The 19,426-nt window shown below is 38.7% G+C and overlaps 1 protein-coding gene across 3 annotated transcripts in view; it reads left to right on the forward strand.

Annotated features, from left to right (window-relative positions):
• LOC139469919 (Golgi-specific brefeldin A-resistance guanine nucleotide exchange factor 1-like) overlaps window positions 1-19,426 on the forward strand; it is a 47,724-nt gene that overhangs the window by 9,771 nt on the left and 18,527 nt on the right. For all 3 annotated transcript variants that reach the window (XM_071252275.1, XM_071252276.1, XM_071252277.1), the window contains exons 9-22: window positions 870-1,076; window positions 1,755-1,911; window positions 4,133-4,353; window positions 5,651-5,749; window positions 6,149-6,343; window positions 6,849-7,029; window positions 11,927-12,043; window positions 12,524-12,654; window positions 14,178-14,380; window positions 14,692-14,815; window positions 15,204-15,329; window positions 17,423-17,505; window positions 18,014-18,077; window positions 19,147-19,319. In XM_071252275.1, the coding sequence (XP_071108376.1) occupies window positions 870-1,076; window positions 1,755-1,911; window positions 4,133-4,353; window positions 5,651-5,749; window positions 6,149-6,343; window positions 6,849-7,029; window positions 11,927-12,043; window positions 12,524-12,654; window positions 14,178-14,380; window positions 14,692-14,815; window positions 15,204-15,329; window positions 17,423-17,505; window positions 18,014-18,077; window positions 19,147-19,319 (2,081 nt within the window). The remainder of the gene's footprint in view (window positions 1-869; window positions 1,077-1,754; window positions 1,912-4,132; window positions 4,354-5,650; window positions 5,750-6,148; window positions 6,344-6,848; window positions 7,030-11,926; window positions 12,044-12,523; window positions 12,655-14,177; window positions 14,381-14,691; window positions 14,816-15,203; window positions 15,330-17,422; window positions 17,506-18,013; window positions 18,078-19,146; window positions 19,320-19,426) is intronic.

Genomic DNA, 19,426 nt, shown 5'->3' on the forward strand with positions numbered 1-19,426 from the left:
GGTTGATATGGGGTATGATATGAAAACTGCCATTTAATAACATCTTTGTTTGATACTATAACATCAAATTGTAAAATTGTTTCTATTTTCACCTTGTTTGGAAGACATTGCCACAGGAAAGTTAGTTGAGCAGACGATGCACCAAGGGATGTAACTCCAATTTCTTAAACCCAGACTAATATCAATCGCCCATTCAAAACATATAGGTAAGCCATATCAACCCTACAGGGATTGGTAATATGACCCTGTCTATGTTGGCTTTAATACACTTGTAAAATGCCTCGTTTCATTGACATGTGTATGATGAACTAGTTTATTGTCCATAAGTCATCAACTTTACATATGTACTCCTGACTGGTTATCCAGGGTTACAGATTAGCAATATGTTAAGACAGTCTGCTTCATTATTTTAATGGCAAAGCGACCTGAGGGCTAACAGAGTTTTGTTTTAATAGCTTCAAATTACTTCATCTTTCAGCTGTAATAATGGGATCAGTGGGAATGTTATTCTCTGCTGTCTCTTCCTTCAACCAGGCACTTGATTTGCTGGTTATTTAATCATGCTTAGAAATGAGAAAACATTTGATTGATTATCCTGGAATAGAATAAGCAAAATCTCAAGACAGTTTGCTTAATGGTTAGAGCTTCCTGAGTGACAATAATACATCAAACTGTTAAAAAGTTTTCTTACATCTTATCACTATTTGACAGAAGCCTTTTAAGGTTGTTTGTTTGTTTGTTTGTTTTTTCTTGAAATTTCAAGATGCTAAGTTGAAATTTCAAGGTTCCACACTATTCAGATAAATTGAATGAATTTCTATCTCTTGTATCCATGCTTCATGAGTTTACTATGAGTTATGTGTGTCTAGGCTGCTTCAAAGGCTGAGGAGGCCCAGCTACATGCTGCTGAGGGATGCCAGGCAACAGTTGTAGAACCCACAGAACAACTCTCAACAGACCAGCCTGCAGGAGAGCCCCCATCAGACGAGCCACTGGAAGACAAGGCACCGGAGGACAAGGCATACAGGCTCCCAGCAGTAACACTTACATTGCCAGAAGATAGTTACCAACTCAAGGTACCAGCAGATTGCACTGTTTTTTAGTTGAATGGATGACCCAGTTGTTTCAGATCCCACAAGGTTGTTGCTGGGGCCTAATTATAAGTTCATCCTGATTATGCCCCTCGGTTTGTCCGCTCCATGCCATGTTAAGCTGACATGCTGGGATATAACTGAAATACTGTTCAAATCAGCGTTAAACTGTACTCACTTTCTTGCTCACTCGTCCTTGTCGCTTTTATTTCTTCAAAGCTGTTGGGCAATGAATAAAAAGGATTTTGGAGATAAACATGAGATTTGAGGGTGTTATTAAGAATTTAATGAAATTTATTCTTGCAAGATATTTCGAGATTGAGACAAAAGATATGAGAAAAGTATTCATACGCAGTGAAAAGTCCAGAATACAGATCCCATATTACAGTATTTTGACATGATTAAAGAACACACTCCATTTGCTTTACAGTGTCTGGAGACACAGTACAGTATTGATAGTATCGATGAGCTCAAACATTTTTGGTGTTCACACGTCTATGATTAGGATAACTAGTCTTGGCTCTAAGGAATAGCTTGCAGACTAGAAGGAAACTATAGAGAATGTTGCAACAATTTTGAAACCAAATTTGCCATTGCCACTTGCTGTTGCTTGAGATGTGTTCCGTCTTTTGCGTCTTTTATTTGAGTGTCTCTGTTTGACAGAAATCAGCGAGTGACTCTGAGCTGAACTCTGAAGGCGGGGATGACACTGAGTCTATAAACTCCACAGCAGACTCTGTGGACACATCTTCGGTCCAAGACAGCGAATTCATCAACCCTCGAGGCGTGCGCTTCACTCAGCATCACTATGTGAAGGAAGGTCAGTGACTTTGCATGAATGAACAATCTTCAAACTATTTGCAACTTGATCTTTGAACACCCTTCAATCTGTTCATAGTTGTCATGATCTATCATTACATGTACCCTCACAATGTTGATACAGTGGCATCAAGTTAATTTTTGCTGACCCTGCGTGCAAATCCCTTGTTAGACTATAGGTCCCCAGCAACCATAGCTAGCTATAAGGGGCGACTAAATGTGGTCAGACTCATGAACTCGTTTGATTGTGTGTCAGTGTACCCTGATGGCATGGAACATTGCTTATAATATTAATTAGGCGACATTTTTTTTATTTCTTTGTTTGCTGATGCGCAGCTCTTTTAAAGTCCAAATGGTAAAAAAAAAAAAAAATGAAAATTACCCCTTGTTTTAATTACCGCTGATCTTTTCGTCAGAAAGTTCAAACAAAAAGAGATTTCATTTCCTCGTTGAGCGTAAAGCAAAGGGAAGTCACTCTGATATTTCTCACTGGGATCCTTCTCTAATACCATCAAAGCTTGTCAGCGCAAAGTGCAGTGGGACCAGTTTAACCCTTTCAACACTGTTGGCCAAGAACTAGTCACCAGACACCACAGGGTAGACCCGCCAAGTCAGGTCAAAATAGTTCATAATTTTATTAACCTTCTTTTCATATCATTCATACATTAATTCTATCACATTTCACAATGTCTGAAATACGTCTTCCATTTGATTTTATCATTTTTTATCAATAGATTAAAATATTATTAACTATTTCCTGCTATGTTATTGAAAATAAAATTCTCGTACATACTTCGACAATGGGTCTTCATCGAATATGTCAAACAGCAAAATACAGACGTTTCAAGCAAATCTTTAAACATATTATACAAAGTAATAAAATCAACAAAAATATATCTAAAAGTTGCCAAACTGACATCTAAGTTATTGTTCCCATCTTTTCGTGCGATCGTGTGTAGTGTAAGTCAAATGACATCTTGGCTTTCATCGCCTCTATTTCTCTGCTTGTACACAATGTTTAATGCCCAAATATATGCATAAGAAATCTTTGTCACAGCTCGTAACCTAGCACTGAAGTTCCATATTTTCAATATAGATCGCGATTTACTGCTTAAAACATTCAGAATGACATGATTTAACCAAAACCTTTCGTCAAAGTCTCACAATTGCTATTGCTGTTGCCGTTTCTGTAATTTGATTGGCTACCTTTGACGTACGTATCATTCATACTTAGCTTCGAAAACGGAGGTATTTCCTCATGATAGTGAGCAGAAAGCCACTGGTATCGATAAATGGGTCATTACAGATATTATTTGTAATTCTTTTTAAAATAATTTTTAGATTACATAAACATTTTTACAATGAAACTAAAAAAGAAATAGGCAAGTGGATTTTATAAAATCTAATATGCCGAAAATCGTTCAATTTTCGCTTCCCTGGTCCTTAACCTGGACGTTATGAATGTGTTAGCTTTATTTTAAAACAAACTCAATTGAGTTGTAAATGAATTATTTCAATAATGAGATACACGTAACTTTCATATTTATAATCAGTAGGATTATTAATTAGACCCATCAAATGGTGTATAGCCAAACATGTTGAAGCAAAGATGTTTTACAACCAGATAATTTCCTTGATAAATGTTGGCTTCATCTATCACACAAGAGTCTCTGGGAACTCGGTGTCACAGCAGTAATCTTCTGGTTACATTTGTTAATCCAGGATATTTTCTTTTTATAACTACCCAACTTTTTAGGACAAAATTCAGTAAAACAAATGTGAGAGGTTTTTTGTTTTTTTTAAATTGGCCTGCCTCACTTTTGACATGAGTTTTAAATCCATAAACCGCTGAATTAAATGGATTATTTACAGGCCAGCAACACATAGCTGGAATAGTGTTGAGTGCAGCATGTGAGCCAATGTTTGACATTAACATGATTAAGGGTCTACATCAAGGACTGGTTGACTGGGGTCAGTATACTGTGCTGAGTGGGGTATTCATGTTAAACTGTGGCATGGTATCTCAGTGAGCTAGTACATTATAACCGCCATTAGTTTGGACGAGTACAAGCAACCACACACACACACATACACACACACATCACAACAAAAGTGCAGTAATCATAAACACAATGTTAAAAACCCAGTTCACCTCACCTAACCATGCCAATACTAATGACAGTATTTTTGACACCAGACAACATTGATCTCATCTCCTGCAGGTTCTGGCCCTCTCATTCCCTATGGTCTGCCCTGTGTGAGAGAACTGTTCCGCTTCCTGGTGTCTCTCACCAACCCCATCGACCGCCACAACACTGACGTCATGATCCACATGGGCCTCAGTCTGGCCACTGTAGCACTGGAGGCTGGTGCAGACCACATCAGTTCATTCAACTCTCTGTTGTATCTCGTCAAGGATGAGATGTGCAGGAACCTCTTCATGGTCAGTAGATTGTTTTGATGTATTAGATATAACAATTGTACTTCTTTCCAGTCTATTCAGGCAATATATAACCAGTTATTTAAGGGCCACATAATATATAGGGAATACTGTTGACTGGCCAAAAAAAACAACTTCACTCACTGTCACAGGGATCAGTCTAGACCTAACCAGAAGCCTATATTCGACCCCAAATCTGCTGCAAACATGGCAAATGTCATTGCAATTCATGTTAATGTATATGATTAATGACTGATGTTATGGCTTTGTACGTTGTAGAGATAACCTGCATTTTACTAATAACAGAACCAGAAAAATAGGAAGAGGTTTTAATGCTTAGGCGGGCACGGGTGGCCCAGTCGTCTAAGGCGCCACGATTCGCTGTGCAAAGTTGCGTCCCTTGGGCACACCAGAAACCTATGTTTGTGGGTTTGAATCCAGGTTCGCCCCGATTATGTTTCTAGGTTTGTCAGTACCATACCCGTGCTCATGGGTTTTACCGAAGTGGTAAACGTCTGAGACCTGCATCACTTCGGGCTTTCCTCCCACATTAAGCTGACACGCTGTGATATAACTGGAATAAGGTTAAAAGCGGCATTAAACCCAACTCACTCACTCACTCCATTTAATGCTTAGTTTTTTTCCCCTCATCTGTCATGTGGTGTGTTTGTCCAGACCATATCTCTAAAACATATAGTTATTCTTTCATGACATTTTGCACACATAAAGATCAGGTTGTCAATTGGTGCCTTTTGCTTTTGAGGGATTTTTTAGAATATATATTTTTTCCCCTTTCCATGGCAACAAGTTTGACTTTGACTCTGTTCATATTGGTGTGTACCTGACATAGAAATACAAAGTTCTGAATCCGAAACTCTATGGTATTGTTTTGATAGCTAAATAACTACTCTTGTATTTGGACAGACAGATTAGTTAGAAATTCTCTCATCAAGCTGGATAGTCAGATGATTTGTTCTTTCGAATTTTGGGGGGCCGGGGCATTTGTCTTCTTCTAATGCCTATTGTATATTATTGCATTGAGTGCAATTTCAAAATACAATCTGAAAATACCTCTTAATTTAAGAAAATTTGCCTGCCAGGTGACTCAGTTTAGAATTCTAGATGAACCCCAGAATCTCTGACATGCATAAGATTAAGAAGGCTTGATCCTTAAGAATTGTCTTTCATTTAGACATTTTCGAAAAATGATTGCCCCCCAAAACAATTGTTTTATTGTCGTTATAAATTAGGCAATACAGACCTGTATATCCCTCATTAACCCCCATTGTTTGTGTATCAGCTCCTGCAGGCTGAGAGGCTGTCCCTGTTTGCTGCATCTCTGCGAGTCTGTTTCCTGCTGTTTGAGTCCATGCGCTCACACCTCAAGTTCCAGCTGGAGGTATGTTCTTGCCCGATAGACATAGGAAATACGGACACTTGGGGTCCACTGAAAATACCCATAATACTGCTTCACATGTTGAATAGCCTCATATCACATGCATATAATGTAAATTGCTGCATGTGATTGGTCATAATGTCATTCTCTCTGCTCATTTCAAGCACTTCAATTTCTGGTTAATTTACCATCTTTAACTATGAGGAAATATTAAGCATTGTAGAAGGTTAGCGGAAAGGTGGTTCAAAGTTAAAGTTAATTCCAGGACGGACCCACAAGTAGATAATCTTAAAAGAACCATAACTCTGGATAAATATAAAAAAAATATGTATAAGTATTAAACCTGAAACTAATTAAGATGTTGGTACACTTTTTTGAGAACATGTTTTCCATTTATTGCAGATGTTCTTGACAAAACTCAGTGAAATTATAGTGTCCGAGTCCCCCAAATTGTCGTACGAAGTTCGAGAAATTGCCCTGGAGTCTGTGGTGCAGCTGTGGAGGATCCCTGGCCTCGTCACAGAACTCTATCTCAACTATGACTGTGACCTGTACTGCTCCAACCTCTTTGAGGAACTCACAAAGCTTCTTTCAAAGGTCAGTTTGAAAGATAAGTCAGAATTCTTTCAATTTCTTGACTTAATGTCCTCCTTTTTTCTGATTCAGCAACTATCAGTATTTGGAATGTGTATATAAATATCTTGAAATGATTACTCAGGTGACTATCCAAATTCTATTGTGAAAGAAACATGCTTAAACAAGATAATGTAATTTATTTTGTTGACAAAAGTGTACCCTAATATTCAATGTAGATGGTCAGGGCCTGAGAGGCCTGCTACTGATCATGCTAATAAAAAAATAACATTTAACATTTTTGAATAAAGATTTGACATAAATTGTTCACCATTTCCTACCAATATCAGTGAGTTTTCCATTTCACCTAATTGTAAAACAGATTTGGCCCAAAACATGAAAAACATAAATAAAAGGCTTAGCATTTTCTTTAACTGTTTTCAAAGAAATATTTCTCCTGACATTGGAAAAATAAGCAGTTGATAACAAATGTGTTCTGTATCACATTTGTTTGTTTTGTCCTCTCCAGAATGCATTTCCAGTGTCAGGGCTGTTCACTACACACCTTCTGTCCCTGGACGCCCTGCTGACCGTGGTGGACAGCATTGAGCAGCACTGTCACAGTCGCATCCTCACCTCCACTAAGACAGCCAGCAGCAGCGTCGACACTGACCCCAGACAGCAAGACATGGCAGCTAGCCAGGCAGATGGTAAGCATGCTGGACAGATCAGTACACTATTACACAGGCTGGGGAACCTGACTGCTTCCCTGTTTGTTATCGTATACTGATAGGTGAAATCTCATGGATTGGATTTTAAGACAAATAATGAGGATGAATCAAGTATTAAAACCTGAGTATTAACTTGCCCAGAGTCAAATATCTACACAACAGAAGTAAAAAGGTCAATATAAATTTTTGGACTTCCATCTCACACAATGCCTTTCTTTTTTCTACTTCGATCCTATGTGGAAATGGGTTGAACAATGTTTCCAGCTTCTCAAAAACAATTCCCTCGAACTCATCCCAGCATCACCATTGTCGCCACCCAAACAAATGGGTCATGCACATAATCGACCCTAACGACCTGATCACGTGCCTCCATGTCTGTCACTTCATTCCGTGGTGTTTTTCTCTCAACGGATTCCCTATCTTAGCATAGCCGTTTTTATACCACACTCAGGGGAATGGGAGAGAAGAAGGAAAAAGAGACTGATATTCTGTGCCCAGCTTGATTGCAATGTAGACGTACCTATTCGACCTCTGACCCGAAAGTGTTGTGATTGTCACGGTAAATGCAGCCTGGAAAGCATGCTATGCTGAATGCAAACACCTTCTGGAGGCTGCATTTTCTATTTACCTACACAAGTGCCTTCGGAGAGAAATGAATCGCCACTCCAACACCCATGACTCTGGCAAGAAGTCAAAAGGATGCAACGAAGTATAAAATGTCGTCCTTTGTGACTAATAGATCAATGAACAAGCCTTCTTCTTCCATCTGCTGAACCCCAGGACTCCTTGTTACCTGTACTACATGTGGCCATAGACGGGGTTTCTGACAGCTTTTTAACAGAAGATGTTGCCGATCAGCCTGGGTCATCGTCTATTACAACAGCGCTGGCCACTTCTGATACCTAGATGGTCCTTGTCACCGCTCCCAGCCACGCTAATTCATCCATGATTGCTGTCGCACCTTCGACAATGTCTCACTGTTTTTGGTTCCCCACATTGGTACGGTGTGATCAGGCATGTTTAATGGCCTTGACAAAGCATTAAAATAGCTATTGTCCATGGGTGTAAGTGTTGTGCTCTGTATTGTAGAATCGATTGCCTGGAGACCCCTTCCGGATCGATTAGAAGATGTATGCTGTTTCGTTTATTTCTTTACATCTACACGGTCATTCATTTAACTATGAAAGACTGAGTTTTCTGAAGTTGGGAAAAGTGATATTTTCATTGTAGTGAACATAACACTTGATATTTCACTTCAGTGAACATGACACTTGATATTTCTCTGCCATATCTGCAGTGAACTTAACACTTTGCACAACTATTGTCATACAAGAGTTACCTCCCCTTAAATTGTCTCCCTTTATCATAAGGGTCTAGCCTGGTGTGCATTCAATGAGCCGTTTGATGCCGAGGCGCCAGCGAGCGCTAGCGAGAACCTCCGAATATTTCCTAATGAATGGAAGGCACACTGAGAGCGCTTTCTAGCGCCTCCGCGCATGCTGAGGAGTAGGCACGCCGAGGGACAAAGATGGCGGACTTGGACAAATGCGGGGCCTGTGAACATTACATTTTCGACATGGAACAACTTGTTAGACATACACGCACTCAGTGGAGAAGTTTGATACCACCACATTAGTAAATACATTTTTTTGAAGACTTTTCACTTGTTAAAACCAGGACATTCCAATACTCTCAGCACGGAGTATTTTCCCTTGCAACCCATGTTAATTTCAGTACAGAAAAATTCCTTTTCATACGTCTGTTTGTGAACAAGATACATGTATAATAAATTTTGGTATGAAGTTGCAGTTTTGTCCCAATAACACTCACATGATTTCTTTTTGTAAACATTTGACATGTATTATTATGCGATATAAACCTTCATTTTCCGAAACTGGAAACGTAAATTGAGATATTTTCATAGGTGTCTATCTTCTATTAAATAAATCTAAAACATTGCGATTTGTTGTTTTTTGCTGAAGTCTACAATATTCCAGCAATATCAGGGCGGCCTGTAAATAATCGATTTTGTCCCTGATAACTTAACCAGTGGTTGATTTGGACAACGTCCCATGCCGTGTTATTCCGGGACAAGCAGGTTACGGAAAGGAGCAAGTGGTGAAGAATGGCCGTCGGGGTACAATGAAACACAATCCATCAAGGCACCGATCCATTTAGTTGAATCATACAATCTGCATGCATAGATTACTTTTGGTCAATAAACATAACCTGGAATCTCCAAGTGTTGACTAAAAAACACATCCCAGGAAATATTGTTTTTCCCGAACGAGAGCAAGGGTAATACATTTATTCTTAGACGAGTTTTGTAAAATCAGTATGACAAACATGCGAGTATAATAACTTCTTTGTTACCTATTACTTCCTAATCCATCTGAGCTTTCCTTTAGAGAAATGCACTAATCACGGCCGCCGTCTTAGAAAACTACAATTGTCAAATGACGTCAACTGTCTTCAGCTATGACGTCATTTCTAGTGTCAGAATAAAATTTGAAATACGATAACAATGCCGCCGGGTGACATACAATATACTAGTGCGCGTGAACGATATTGCACCAATGCACATACGACTTTTAGTAACTCGAGTTTTTTCTAACCCTAAAGGTAATTAATTATTTTTTTGTGAATTATGAGACTTTGTTCTTGCTGTTTTGGCAATATAGTGACATGTCTAACCCAACGTATTAAATTTATTCCCCTTAATAACTGTCCAGAATATTCTGAAATTAAATATATATGAATATAAACATCAAACCAATATGTTTTACCCAAATAACTGGTAAATAAAATACCTGGAATGCAGTTTTAAGAAGTAAGATTTTATTTGTCTTCTTAAATCCACATCTTCGACAGCTTCAATGCAGAGCCAGAAGTTCTTATTCACCTAACGTTCCCATTCGACTTTATTTTATTTACCCCAGTACGTTTTTAAATACAGTACGACACGGATATAACGAACACGGATAGAGCGAACAAATGGATGCAACAAGCTGTTACAAAATCCACGATTTATCTCCTATATATTATCATATAAAATTTAATTTCCCCAACGAGCCCATCTACCACTAATTAGTGACTTGTACAGCGAACTGAGAAATCTCATTCAGTGTCAATTGTCACTGACAATTGGCTGTACGCAGATTGCAGCGAATCAACACAATCTAGTCCATATTTTGATTTTCCAAAGTTAATAAGTCGGTAGGATTACATGAGTTGGGTCGACATATATCACAATAATGCCATACAATAGAGTTTTGTTGTCTGATCGGTGACCGTCTAACTAACAGTAAGTTTATCGTATCTTTATTCTAAACAATAATACTTTGCATACACAATGTTCATCAATATTGCTAAAATCAGTCTGCTAAGCCATTTTGAAAACCACGCCCTCTGCCGGCGGTAGTTGCCAGATCATTCGATTACACCCGAGCGCCCGCGGAGAGCGCTCAGTAAGCGCTTAGAAAGCGCCTCGGCCTATTGAACGCATGCCTGTACACAAACTGTTGATGTCCATTGTACGTTAGATCCACACTGACAAGGCAAAATGATGACTGATTGTCATTTATGGACTTAATATCACTTCTTGCAATTTGTTATTCTCTTTAAAAAACTGTAAACTTTACACTGTAAAGTTCGCATTTAACTCGTCAATCGAGACTGTTCGTTTCCTGGGTTTTGTTACTAGTTAAGTTGGTTTTGTATATAATCATATCTAAATGTATGATAAAGAATTTTTGTGACCCTTAATATTTTTGTATACTTTTGTTTATGTTGTTTAAGGTTTGTCAAAAATGAAACTACTTTTACGTCTCATACACAAGGGGGTGGTGAACCGTCCCTGTGTGTTAGGTAGGGAGAATTTACGTTTCAAGCTTTTACATTTTTAATGAAATTATTTAATTTTCCGGTAGACACCTTAAAAAGTATGTAATAAATATGATATTCTATATGTCATGTTTATATCATGTTTCTCTCATTCGTGACGGGGGGAAAGTAAATATTTCCTTTTCCCACCATTCGATGAGAGAAACATGTTATTTCACTCAACACATGAAATATCCTCTGTTTATTTCACTGTTATGTTACGTTTGTAGTCTTAAAGGCTAGGGTATCTGCACCCAGCATCCAACCGTGGGATAAATGCATAGTGTCAGATAGGGAAAGTTTTAAAATTTAGAATTTTTCAATAAATTGTATATTTTTATACTTATCCTATCTATATGCCAAAACGACTATCCCCGCATCTTATCTCATCTAGCCTGATAGCTCTGATGAAAGAGAATGGAGTGACTGATACAGGAGGCACATGATCAGGTCGTGTAGGTCGCTATGAACTATGGGCAGTGACCATGTTGATGCTGTGTCCAAGGGAATTGTGTTTTAGAAGCTGGAAACTCTGTTCAAGCATGTTTCCACATAGGATCGAATAAGAAAGAAGAATTGCATAATGTGAGATAGAATAAGTATATAAATATACAATTTATTATAAATTATCCAATTTTGCTCTTGGCTTGTGTTTGTCTGAGGGGGCATGGGTGGCCCAGTCACCTAAGGCGCTGCTATTTGCTTTGTAGAGTTGCGTCCCATGCTCATGCCTGAAACCTATGATTGTGGGTTTGAATTCCAGTTCACCCCGATAATGTTTATCTGTTTGTCAGCACCATACCCGTCTCATGGGTTTCATCAAAGTTGTAAGCATCTGACACTGTATCACTTCAGGCTTTACTCCTAAATTAAACTGACTCGCTGGGATATAACTGGAATACTGTTAAAAGCAGTGTTCAACCTAACTCACTTCCTCACTTGTGATTGACTGCCTGTGTTTGTCATGGTTGTTAATGATGAATCTTGTGTCCAGGCAGTGACCAGTCTTCTGGTTCAGTGGAGGCTGATGTGGGCGGGGAGAGCAAGCTTGTCGGACCCCCCACAACGGGGTATGGCATGGCACACCACATCATGAAGGGAAGTCTCGCAGGTAAACAGGATGCATGCTGGAAAAGACATAATTATGGTTATAATGTGTGTAAGGCGGTCGTGGGGTAGCTTAAAGCATTCATTCATCACCTTGAAGACCTGGCTTTGATTTCCCTCATGGGTACATTGTGTGAAGACAAATCCTGGTATCCTGATACTGCTTAAATTTGCAGAAAGGGACGTAAGCCCTGACACAAGGCAGACATACCTCAGTATTACTTTCAAAGGAATGTCAAACCAAACTCACACTGACTCTTTGTGTGATTGGGGCAATCGAGTAGCTTAGAGGTTAAGGCGTTCGCTGGTCACGCAAAAGACCGGGGTTCGATTCCCAACATGGGTACAATGTGTGAAGCCCATTTCTGGTGTCCCCCGCCTTGATATTGCTGGAATATTGCTAAAAGCGGCATAAAACCATAATAACTCAGTTTGACTGCTGCCTACTGCAATGTATTGATTGTTGGTTATGTACGTACGTCAGGTGCTGATGCCTCCAAGTCTTCAAAGACAAAGGAACCCAAGCGGGGACCACATATCAAACCTAACAGGATGAAGATTACATCGAAAATACCCTCACTTGAAGAACTGGCTGCTATCAAGCACAAGAAAAAGGTCTGCGTTTTGTTATTAAGTGAAATTAAGTCTGACATCAAGTTTGATTTCAAGAGTTGAAATTTGTAGCAAAAATTGTCAATATGAAATATGAAGGGGATAAGATTCACAGGACTGGGCTTAAACTTTTAATGTGGAACTCATTTTCTGATCATGGTTATGGAGAATGTGTACATGAATTATCTAGCTCAGTAATAAATAGGTTGATTTAACATGTTTAAGGTAAATGATCAGGTGCATCGGTTTACAGTCTGTGCCAAAAACATTTGAGTAGTGGTGGGGTATATATGAGACTAGTGGCTAAAGTTTTTGCTCATCTCGCCAAAGGCCTGGTTTGATTCCATATAAAAGCCTTTTCTGGTGTTCTCCGCTGTGATAGCGCTGGACAAATGGTAAAAGTGACATAAAACCATCCTAAAACAATTGTCAATGAAATCCACCTGACCAAGATTGTGTTTAGATTTCATTTTCAATGGATGTTAGAGTTAAGGTGCAAGTTTAATTTCATGAGTATATAAAACTTTGCAAATTTGGATAGATCGTAATATCGCTAATATCGTATTCAAAACATTGGAATGTCTATCAATTTCCAAGGCTGAAATGAAAATACATCGGAGGCAGAGCCTTTGTATACATAGGCTCCATACATGGTCTCTTTGGAGGAAATTGCCTCCACAATTACGCGTTTGATCAGACAAGGGACACCCAAACTTATGCAATTGATCGCACAACATGCCCAGTCCTCCATTTGCACTCTAGTTCTGTTCAGGGTTATGTTTGGCTGCACTCATTCTCAGCAAAGCTAACCTATTTTTTCACACTTTTTAACCCCCCTGTACATTCTCCTTTCCACACTTAGCAGTGATCATTTGTTCAATGTACACATTTTTTCACTGTTGAACCCACAGCCCTGAGATTGTAAAGAAAATATCTTACAATGTTGAAATTGCAGAAATCACGTAAGGTTGCTTGACATGCCCCTACCAGCCATACACTTACAAATGCGGAATCCATACCAGTATTATATGTACAACATAGGTCTCCCCACAACTAATGGAACAAATGCGTATATTCTGTTCGAGTTCGAGTCCCAACATGGGTACAATGTTTGAAGCCCACTTCTGGTGTCCCCCACCATTATATTACTGGAATATTGCTAAAAGCGGCGGAAAACAACACTCACTCACTACAAATACAGACCTCAAAATATGTACTTTTGATTAAGTGCAACAGATTTAAGTTTACACTTTCAAACTTTTTTTTTCGGCCATTGTATTGTACATCATACTGGCTACATAATGATGTAATTAAAATCTATTACTATTTTTAATGATACTTACACTTTAACATATGTTCTATTAGCCTGGTGTGAAGCCAATTTCTGGTGTCTCCCGCCGGGATATTGCTGGAATATTGCTAAAAGCAGCGTAAAATCATACTCAGTCAGTCTATTAGCCTGCTTTGGACTAATGACTTAGTTTTTTGGAATGTAAGTGCTAAATGAGAAATGCTTCCCCTGACAGTTGTACCAGACTGGGACTGAGCTGTTCAACATGAAGCCATCCAAAGGCATCACGTTCCTCCAGGAGCAAGGTCTTCTGGACTCCCCACTTGACACAGGACAGGTTGTCATGCTGCTGAAGGAAAACCCAAAGATGGACAAGAAGATGATTGGAGAATATGTCAGCAATAAGAAAAATAACAAAGTGCTTGAAGCATTTGTCAAGTGAGTTACTGCTTATGCCTGCGAATATTATGTTATTTTGTTTCAGAATTATTTATTTGAATTTCAATGTAATTTCTTTCATGATTCAGGTATCTTTAGCCAAAGATAACTCATGTATGGTGAAACAGTTTAACAAGATGACTTACATATTTCAGTGATCCTGATGCTTATCATACTTATTATTTAACATGACTTAGATTGTTTGTTGTTGTAGCCTTGGTTTTGTACCAGTACTCATGAAGGAGATGAGTATCAGTAAAATCAACGTCAAGTTGTCTCCCTTTGACAATAATTCATACATCATGTTTCAGGTCCTTTAACTTTGAAGATATCAGAATTGACGAGGCACTGAGGATGTACCTAGAAGCATTCCGTCTGCCTGGAGAAGCTCCAGTCATCTCCTACTTGATGGAGCACTTTGCAGACCACTGGCATGTGAGTTGACACAGAACAACAAGAGTTCTCACAAAAATAAAAAATCACCCAACCTGACATGTCAATTCCTAGCATTTCAAACTCCCTAGGTTCAGTAGAATGCTGGGGATGTTGTTATGGAGTCAGGGATGTAACTGATATTTGATTCTTTTCTGATATCAAGTTATTAAATCCCACCCAAAGAATGGTTAGAAACTTCTCTTTCTAAAATGGTGGGGGGCACAGGTAGGCCACTCTTTGCAGAGTTGTGCCCCTTGATGCGATAAATTCTTTGATGGGGCGCAACTACTAAAACATGAATTCTGTTACAACTCCATGTTTCATTACTAAACATGAAACAGTATTTTCCTAGGTTTTGAATAGTTACAAATCCATTGTTTACTTTCAGAAAACCAATGGTGAGCCATTTGTCAACAACGATGCAGCCTTTACCCTGGCCTACGCTGTGATAATGCTGAATGTGGACCAGCACAACCATAATGTCAAGAAGCAGAATATACCCATGACTGTAGATGTAGGTATATGTAGCCAGCTGTAGCCAACTGTAATTGTACACATGACAGTAGATGTAGGTATATTTAGCCAGCTGTAGCCAACTGTAATTGTATCCATGACAGTAGATGTAGGTGTATGTAGCCAACTGTAATTGTATCCATGACAGTAGATGTAGGTGTATGTAGCCAACTGTAATTGTATCCATGACAGTAGATGTAGGTATATGTAGCCAGCTGTAATTGTATCCATGACAGTAGATGTAGGTTTATGTAGCCAGCTGTAATTGTATCCATGACTGTAGATGTAGGTATATGTAGCCAGCTGTAGCCAACTGTAATTGTACACATGACAGTAGATGTAGGTATATGTAGCCAGTTGCAATTGTATCCATGACAGTAGATGTAGGTATTATGTAGACAGCTGTAATTGTATCCATGACAGTAGATGCAGGTATATGTAGACAGTTGGAATTGTATCCATGACAGTAGATGTAAGTATATGTAGACAGTTGCAATTGTATCCATGACAGTAGATGTAGGTATATGTAGACAGCTGTAATTGTATCCATGACAGTAGATGCAGGTATATGTAGACAGTTGGAATTCTATCCATGACAGTAGATGTAGGTATATGTAGACAGTTGCTATTGTATCCATGACAGTAGATGTAGGTATATGTAGACAGTTGCAATTGTATCCATGACAGTAGATGTAGGTATATGTAGCCAGCTGTAATTGTATCAATGACAGTAGATGCAGGTATATGTAGACAGCTGTAATTGTATCAATGACAGTAGATGCAGGTATATGTAGACAGCTGTAATTGTATCCATGACAGTAGATGCAGGTATATGTAGACAGTTGCAATTGTATCCATGACAGTAGATGTAGGTTTATGTAGCCAGCTGTAATTGTATCCATGACAGTAGATGTAGGTATATGTAGCCAGCTGTAATTGTATCAATGACAGTAGATGCAGGTATATGTAGACAGCTGTAATTGTATCCATGACAGTAGATGTAGGTATATGTAGACAGCTGTAATTGTATCCATGACAGTAGATGTAGGTTTATGTAGCCAGCTGTAATTGTATCCATGACAGTAGATGTAGGTATATGTAGCCAGCTGTAATTGTATCCATGACAGTAGATGTAGGTACATTTAGCCAGCTGTAATTGTATCCATGACAGTAGATGTAGGTATATGTAGCCAGCTGTAATTGTATCCATGACAGTAGATGTAGGTATATGTAGCCAGTTGTAATTGTATCCATGACAGTAGATGTAGGTATATGTAGCCAGCTGTAATTGTATCCATGACAGTAGATGTAGGTATATGGAGCCAGTTGTAATTGTATCCATGTAAGCCACGGCAGTTGTATTTATATGTCTATATAGGCAGCTATCATTGAAGCTTTACTCTTTCTCTGTGGTCTGGTTGAGCTTAGAGTCTGCCAGTGTGCAGAAGTTTGATGGTTGTGTCACACCAAAAGGCTTAAAAGATAGTACTTGTTACCCAGCCTGGTGCTCGGCATTACGGGGATAAACAAGGACTAGCAAACTTATCACTTGGAATCAGTACGCTGTGTCTGAGTTGGGTATCCATGTTACAGTATCTCAGTGGGCTAGCACAATAAAACTATTATAAGCCAACCCAGAATAGTAAAAGCATCCGCACACATACATATGCATGTAGCAATATAAGTGCAATGATTTTATGCTTGATTTGTTTTTTTTCAGACCTTTTCATTTATCTTTTCGACTGCAAGAAACTGTTTAAGTCTTTATTCCTTAGCTACAGAGGATTGATGACTGAGTGGTGAATAAAGCCCATGAACTTTTTGTGCACAATTGTACCCATAATTCAAGGGGCTGTTGGTCATAAGTTACTATCCTCAGCCTTCGAAGTTCAGAATTATAGCCGTTAAATGCTACTACTACCAGTTAATGAGGACATCCATCTTTGGAGAGTGGGACCTGCATGTACTTTGAAGGCAGGATCATGAGCTGACATGCTGTGAAATAACTACTATAAGCCTTGTCCTGTTATGAGATTAGATTGCATAATAGCTTGTAAATGATGTGTGCCAAAAAGTATTTTTCTCTTATTTCAGCAATTTAAGAAGAATGTGTCCAAAACAAATGGCGGTCTTGATTTTGAATCTGACATGCTGTGTGAAATATATTCAGCCATCAAGTAAGTGAACAAAACTCATAGGTCTTGAATTATAGTTCTAGTCTACCTATGTTGGTGGTAGTTTGACTGCTGAAGCCTAAACAACAATTGCTGACATGGCTTGAAAGAACCCAAATTCTGTAATACAGTATCTGTTAATTAAAATAGTGACCTGTGAAGATCCGGGGTAGAATAGGTCTTCAGCAACCCATGCTTTCCGTAAAAGGCGACTATGCTTGTTGTAAAAGGCGACTAATGGGAGTGGGTGGTCAGTCTCGCTGACTTGGTTGATGCATGTTATCGTATCCCAATTGCGTAGATCGATGCTCATGATGTCAATCACTGGATTGTCTGGTCCAGACTCAATTTTTTACAGACTGCCGTCATATAGCTGGAATATTGATGAGTGCGGCATTAAACAACAAACCAACCGACCAACTTAAAATAATCTTCAGTCAGTTTTCTTGCTTGATTAAAAATGTTATCATTTTGTTCCGGGAACGTGATTGCAGTGACAATCGTGTTTCAGGTCTGATGAGATTGTTATGCCTGCAGAACACACTGGTCTAGTCAAGGAGAATTACATGTGGAAGGTGAGAGCTTAGTGCTGTATCTGGCGATAGTTTCTCTCTTCAAAAATACTCTATTCATATACCTTTTCATGGTCCATTACATAAATAATAAGGCTAAACAGAAATAATGTAAAACATCCCTTCATGACTTTAGTTTTTCAGTTGTTGCCATGTTTCTGGCACCTGTGTTTTCATTCTATTTCACAAGAAAAACAAAAAGTGGCCACTCCCCCCACCAGTTACAAATATTAGAACCAATGTTTTCACTACACAGTTGAACTCTGGTTGAATTCACATAGTACTCAGAGAATGAATAAGGTCATGCATCTTGAAATTAAGGGCAAAACATCCATTTGTGTTGGTTGGAAGAGTTATCTCCCCTACATTAAGTATGGTTTAGTCTACGGTACTTGATTAGTGATTACCATCAGTTAAATGTCTCTAGTGTGATTTGGTATTGCACGGTATATTAAGAGCAGCTTCAGCATCAGCATCAGCATCACAGAACAAAGGAAAGGTAGCTTGCCATGGGACAAAGACCATCAAGATGACCTCTGTAGGAGAAGTCTAACACTGAAAATTCAGAATTATGAAACAAATTGTTTTGCAACAAATACACATAAAATTTATGAGATCTCCTGTTCATGTAGGAAAGTATTAGAATACACACCATTTAAAACATCAGTTATCTATAAATATCCACCTTGGACATTTGTTTATATCACCATTATGTTCTTTATATCACCATAACGTTCTAGTTGCTTGAAGCACCCTTAAAATGTTCTTTCCTTGTAGATAATAAATATCGACAATCAGTATAATCAGTCAATGATATGTGTCCTTTGTTTCCCTCTTGTAAGTCCCAGGATAAAAAGAGCCCTTGGTAACCTATGCTTGTCATAAGCGGCCATTAATAGATTGAGTGGTCTGACTTGGTGACTTAGTTGATTGCATGTCTGACTATAGTCTGACAGCATGTCCATTGATCAATATATTAACCACTGGATTGTCTGGTCGACACATGATTATTTACAGGTTACCATCATACAACAAACAAGCAAACCTTCCTCATGGTGCATGTCTGTTACAGGTGTTACTGCGCCGAGGCTCAACCAAAGAAGGAGTGTTCCGCCATTCCCCGACTGGAGCTTTCGACCACGAGTTGTTTTCTCTCATTTGGGGCCCCACCGTTGCTGCTCTGTCATTTGTCTTTGATAAGAGCACTGACGAGTCTATCATACAGAAATCAATATCAGGTTTCAGGTGAGTTGCACTTGCCAATGTTGTTTTTTTCTGTTTTGCTCTCCAGTTATTAAGAAGTTTATCTGTTTAACATAAAAATAACTATAACATTTAATATTTATAAATGT

The sequence above is a fragment of the Haliotis cracherodii genome, unplaced genomic scaffold (assembly GCF_022045235.1).
Source record: "Haliotis cracherodii isolate W230 unplaced genomic scaffold, xgHalCrac1.p SCAF_2, whole genome shotgun sequence".
NCBI lineage: Eukaryota > Metazoa > Mollusca > Gastropoda > Lepetellida > Haliotidae > Haliotis > Haliotis cracherodii.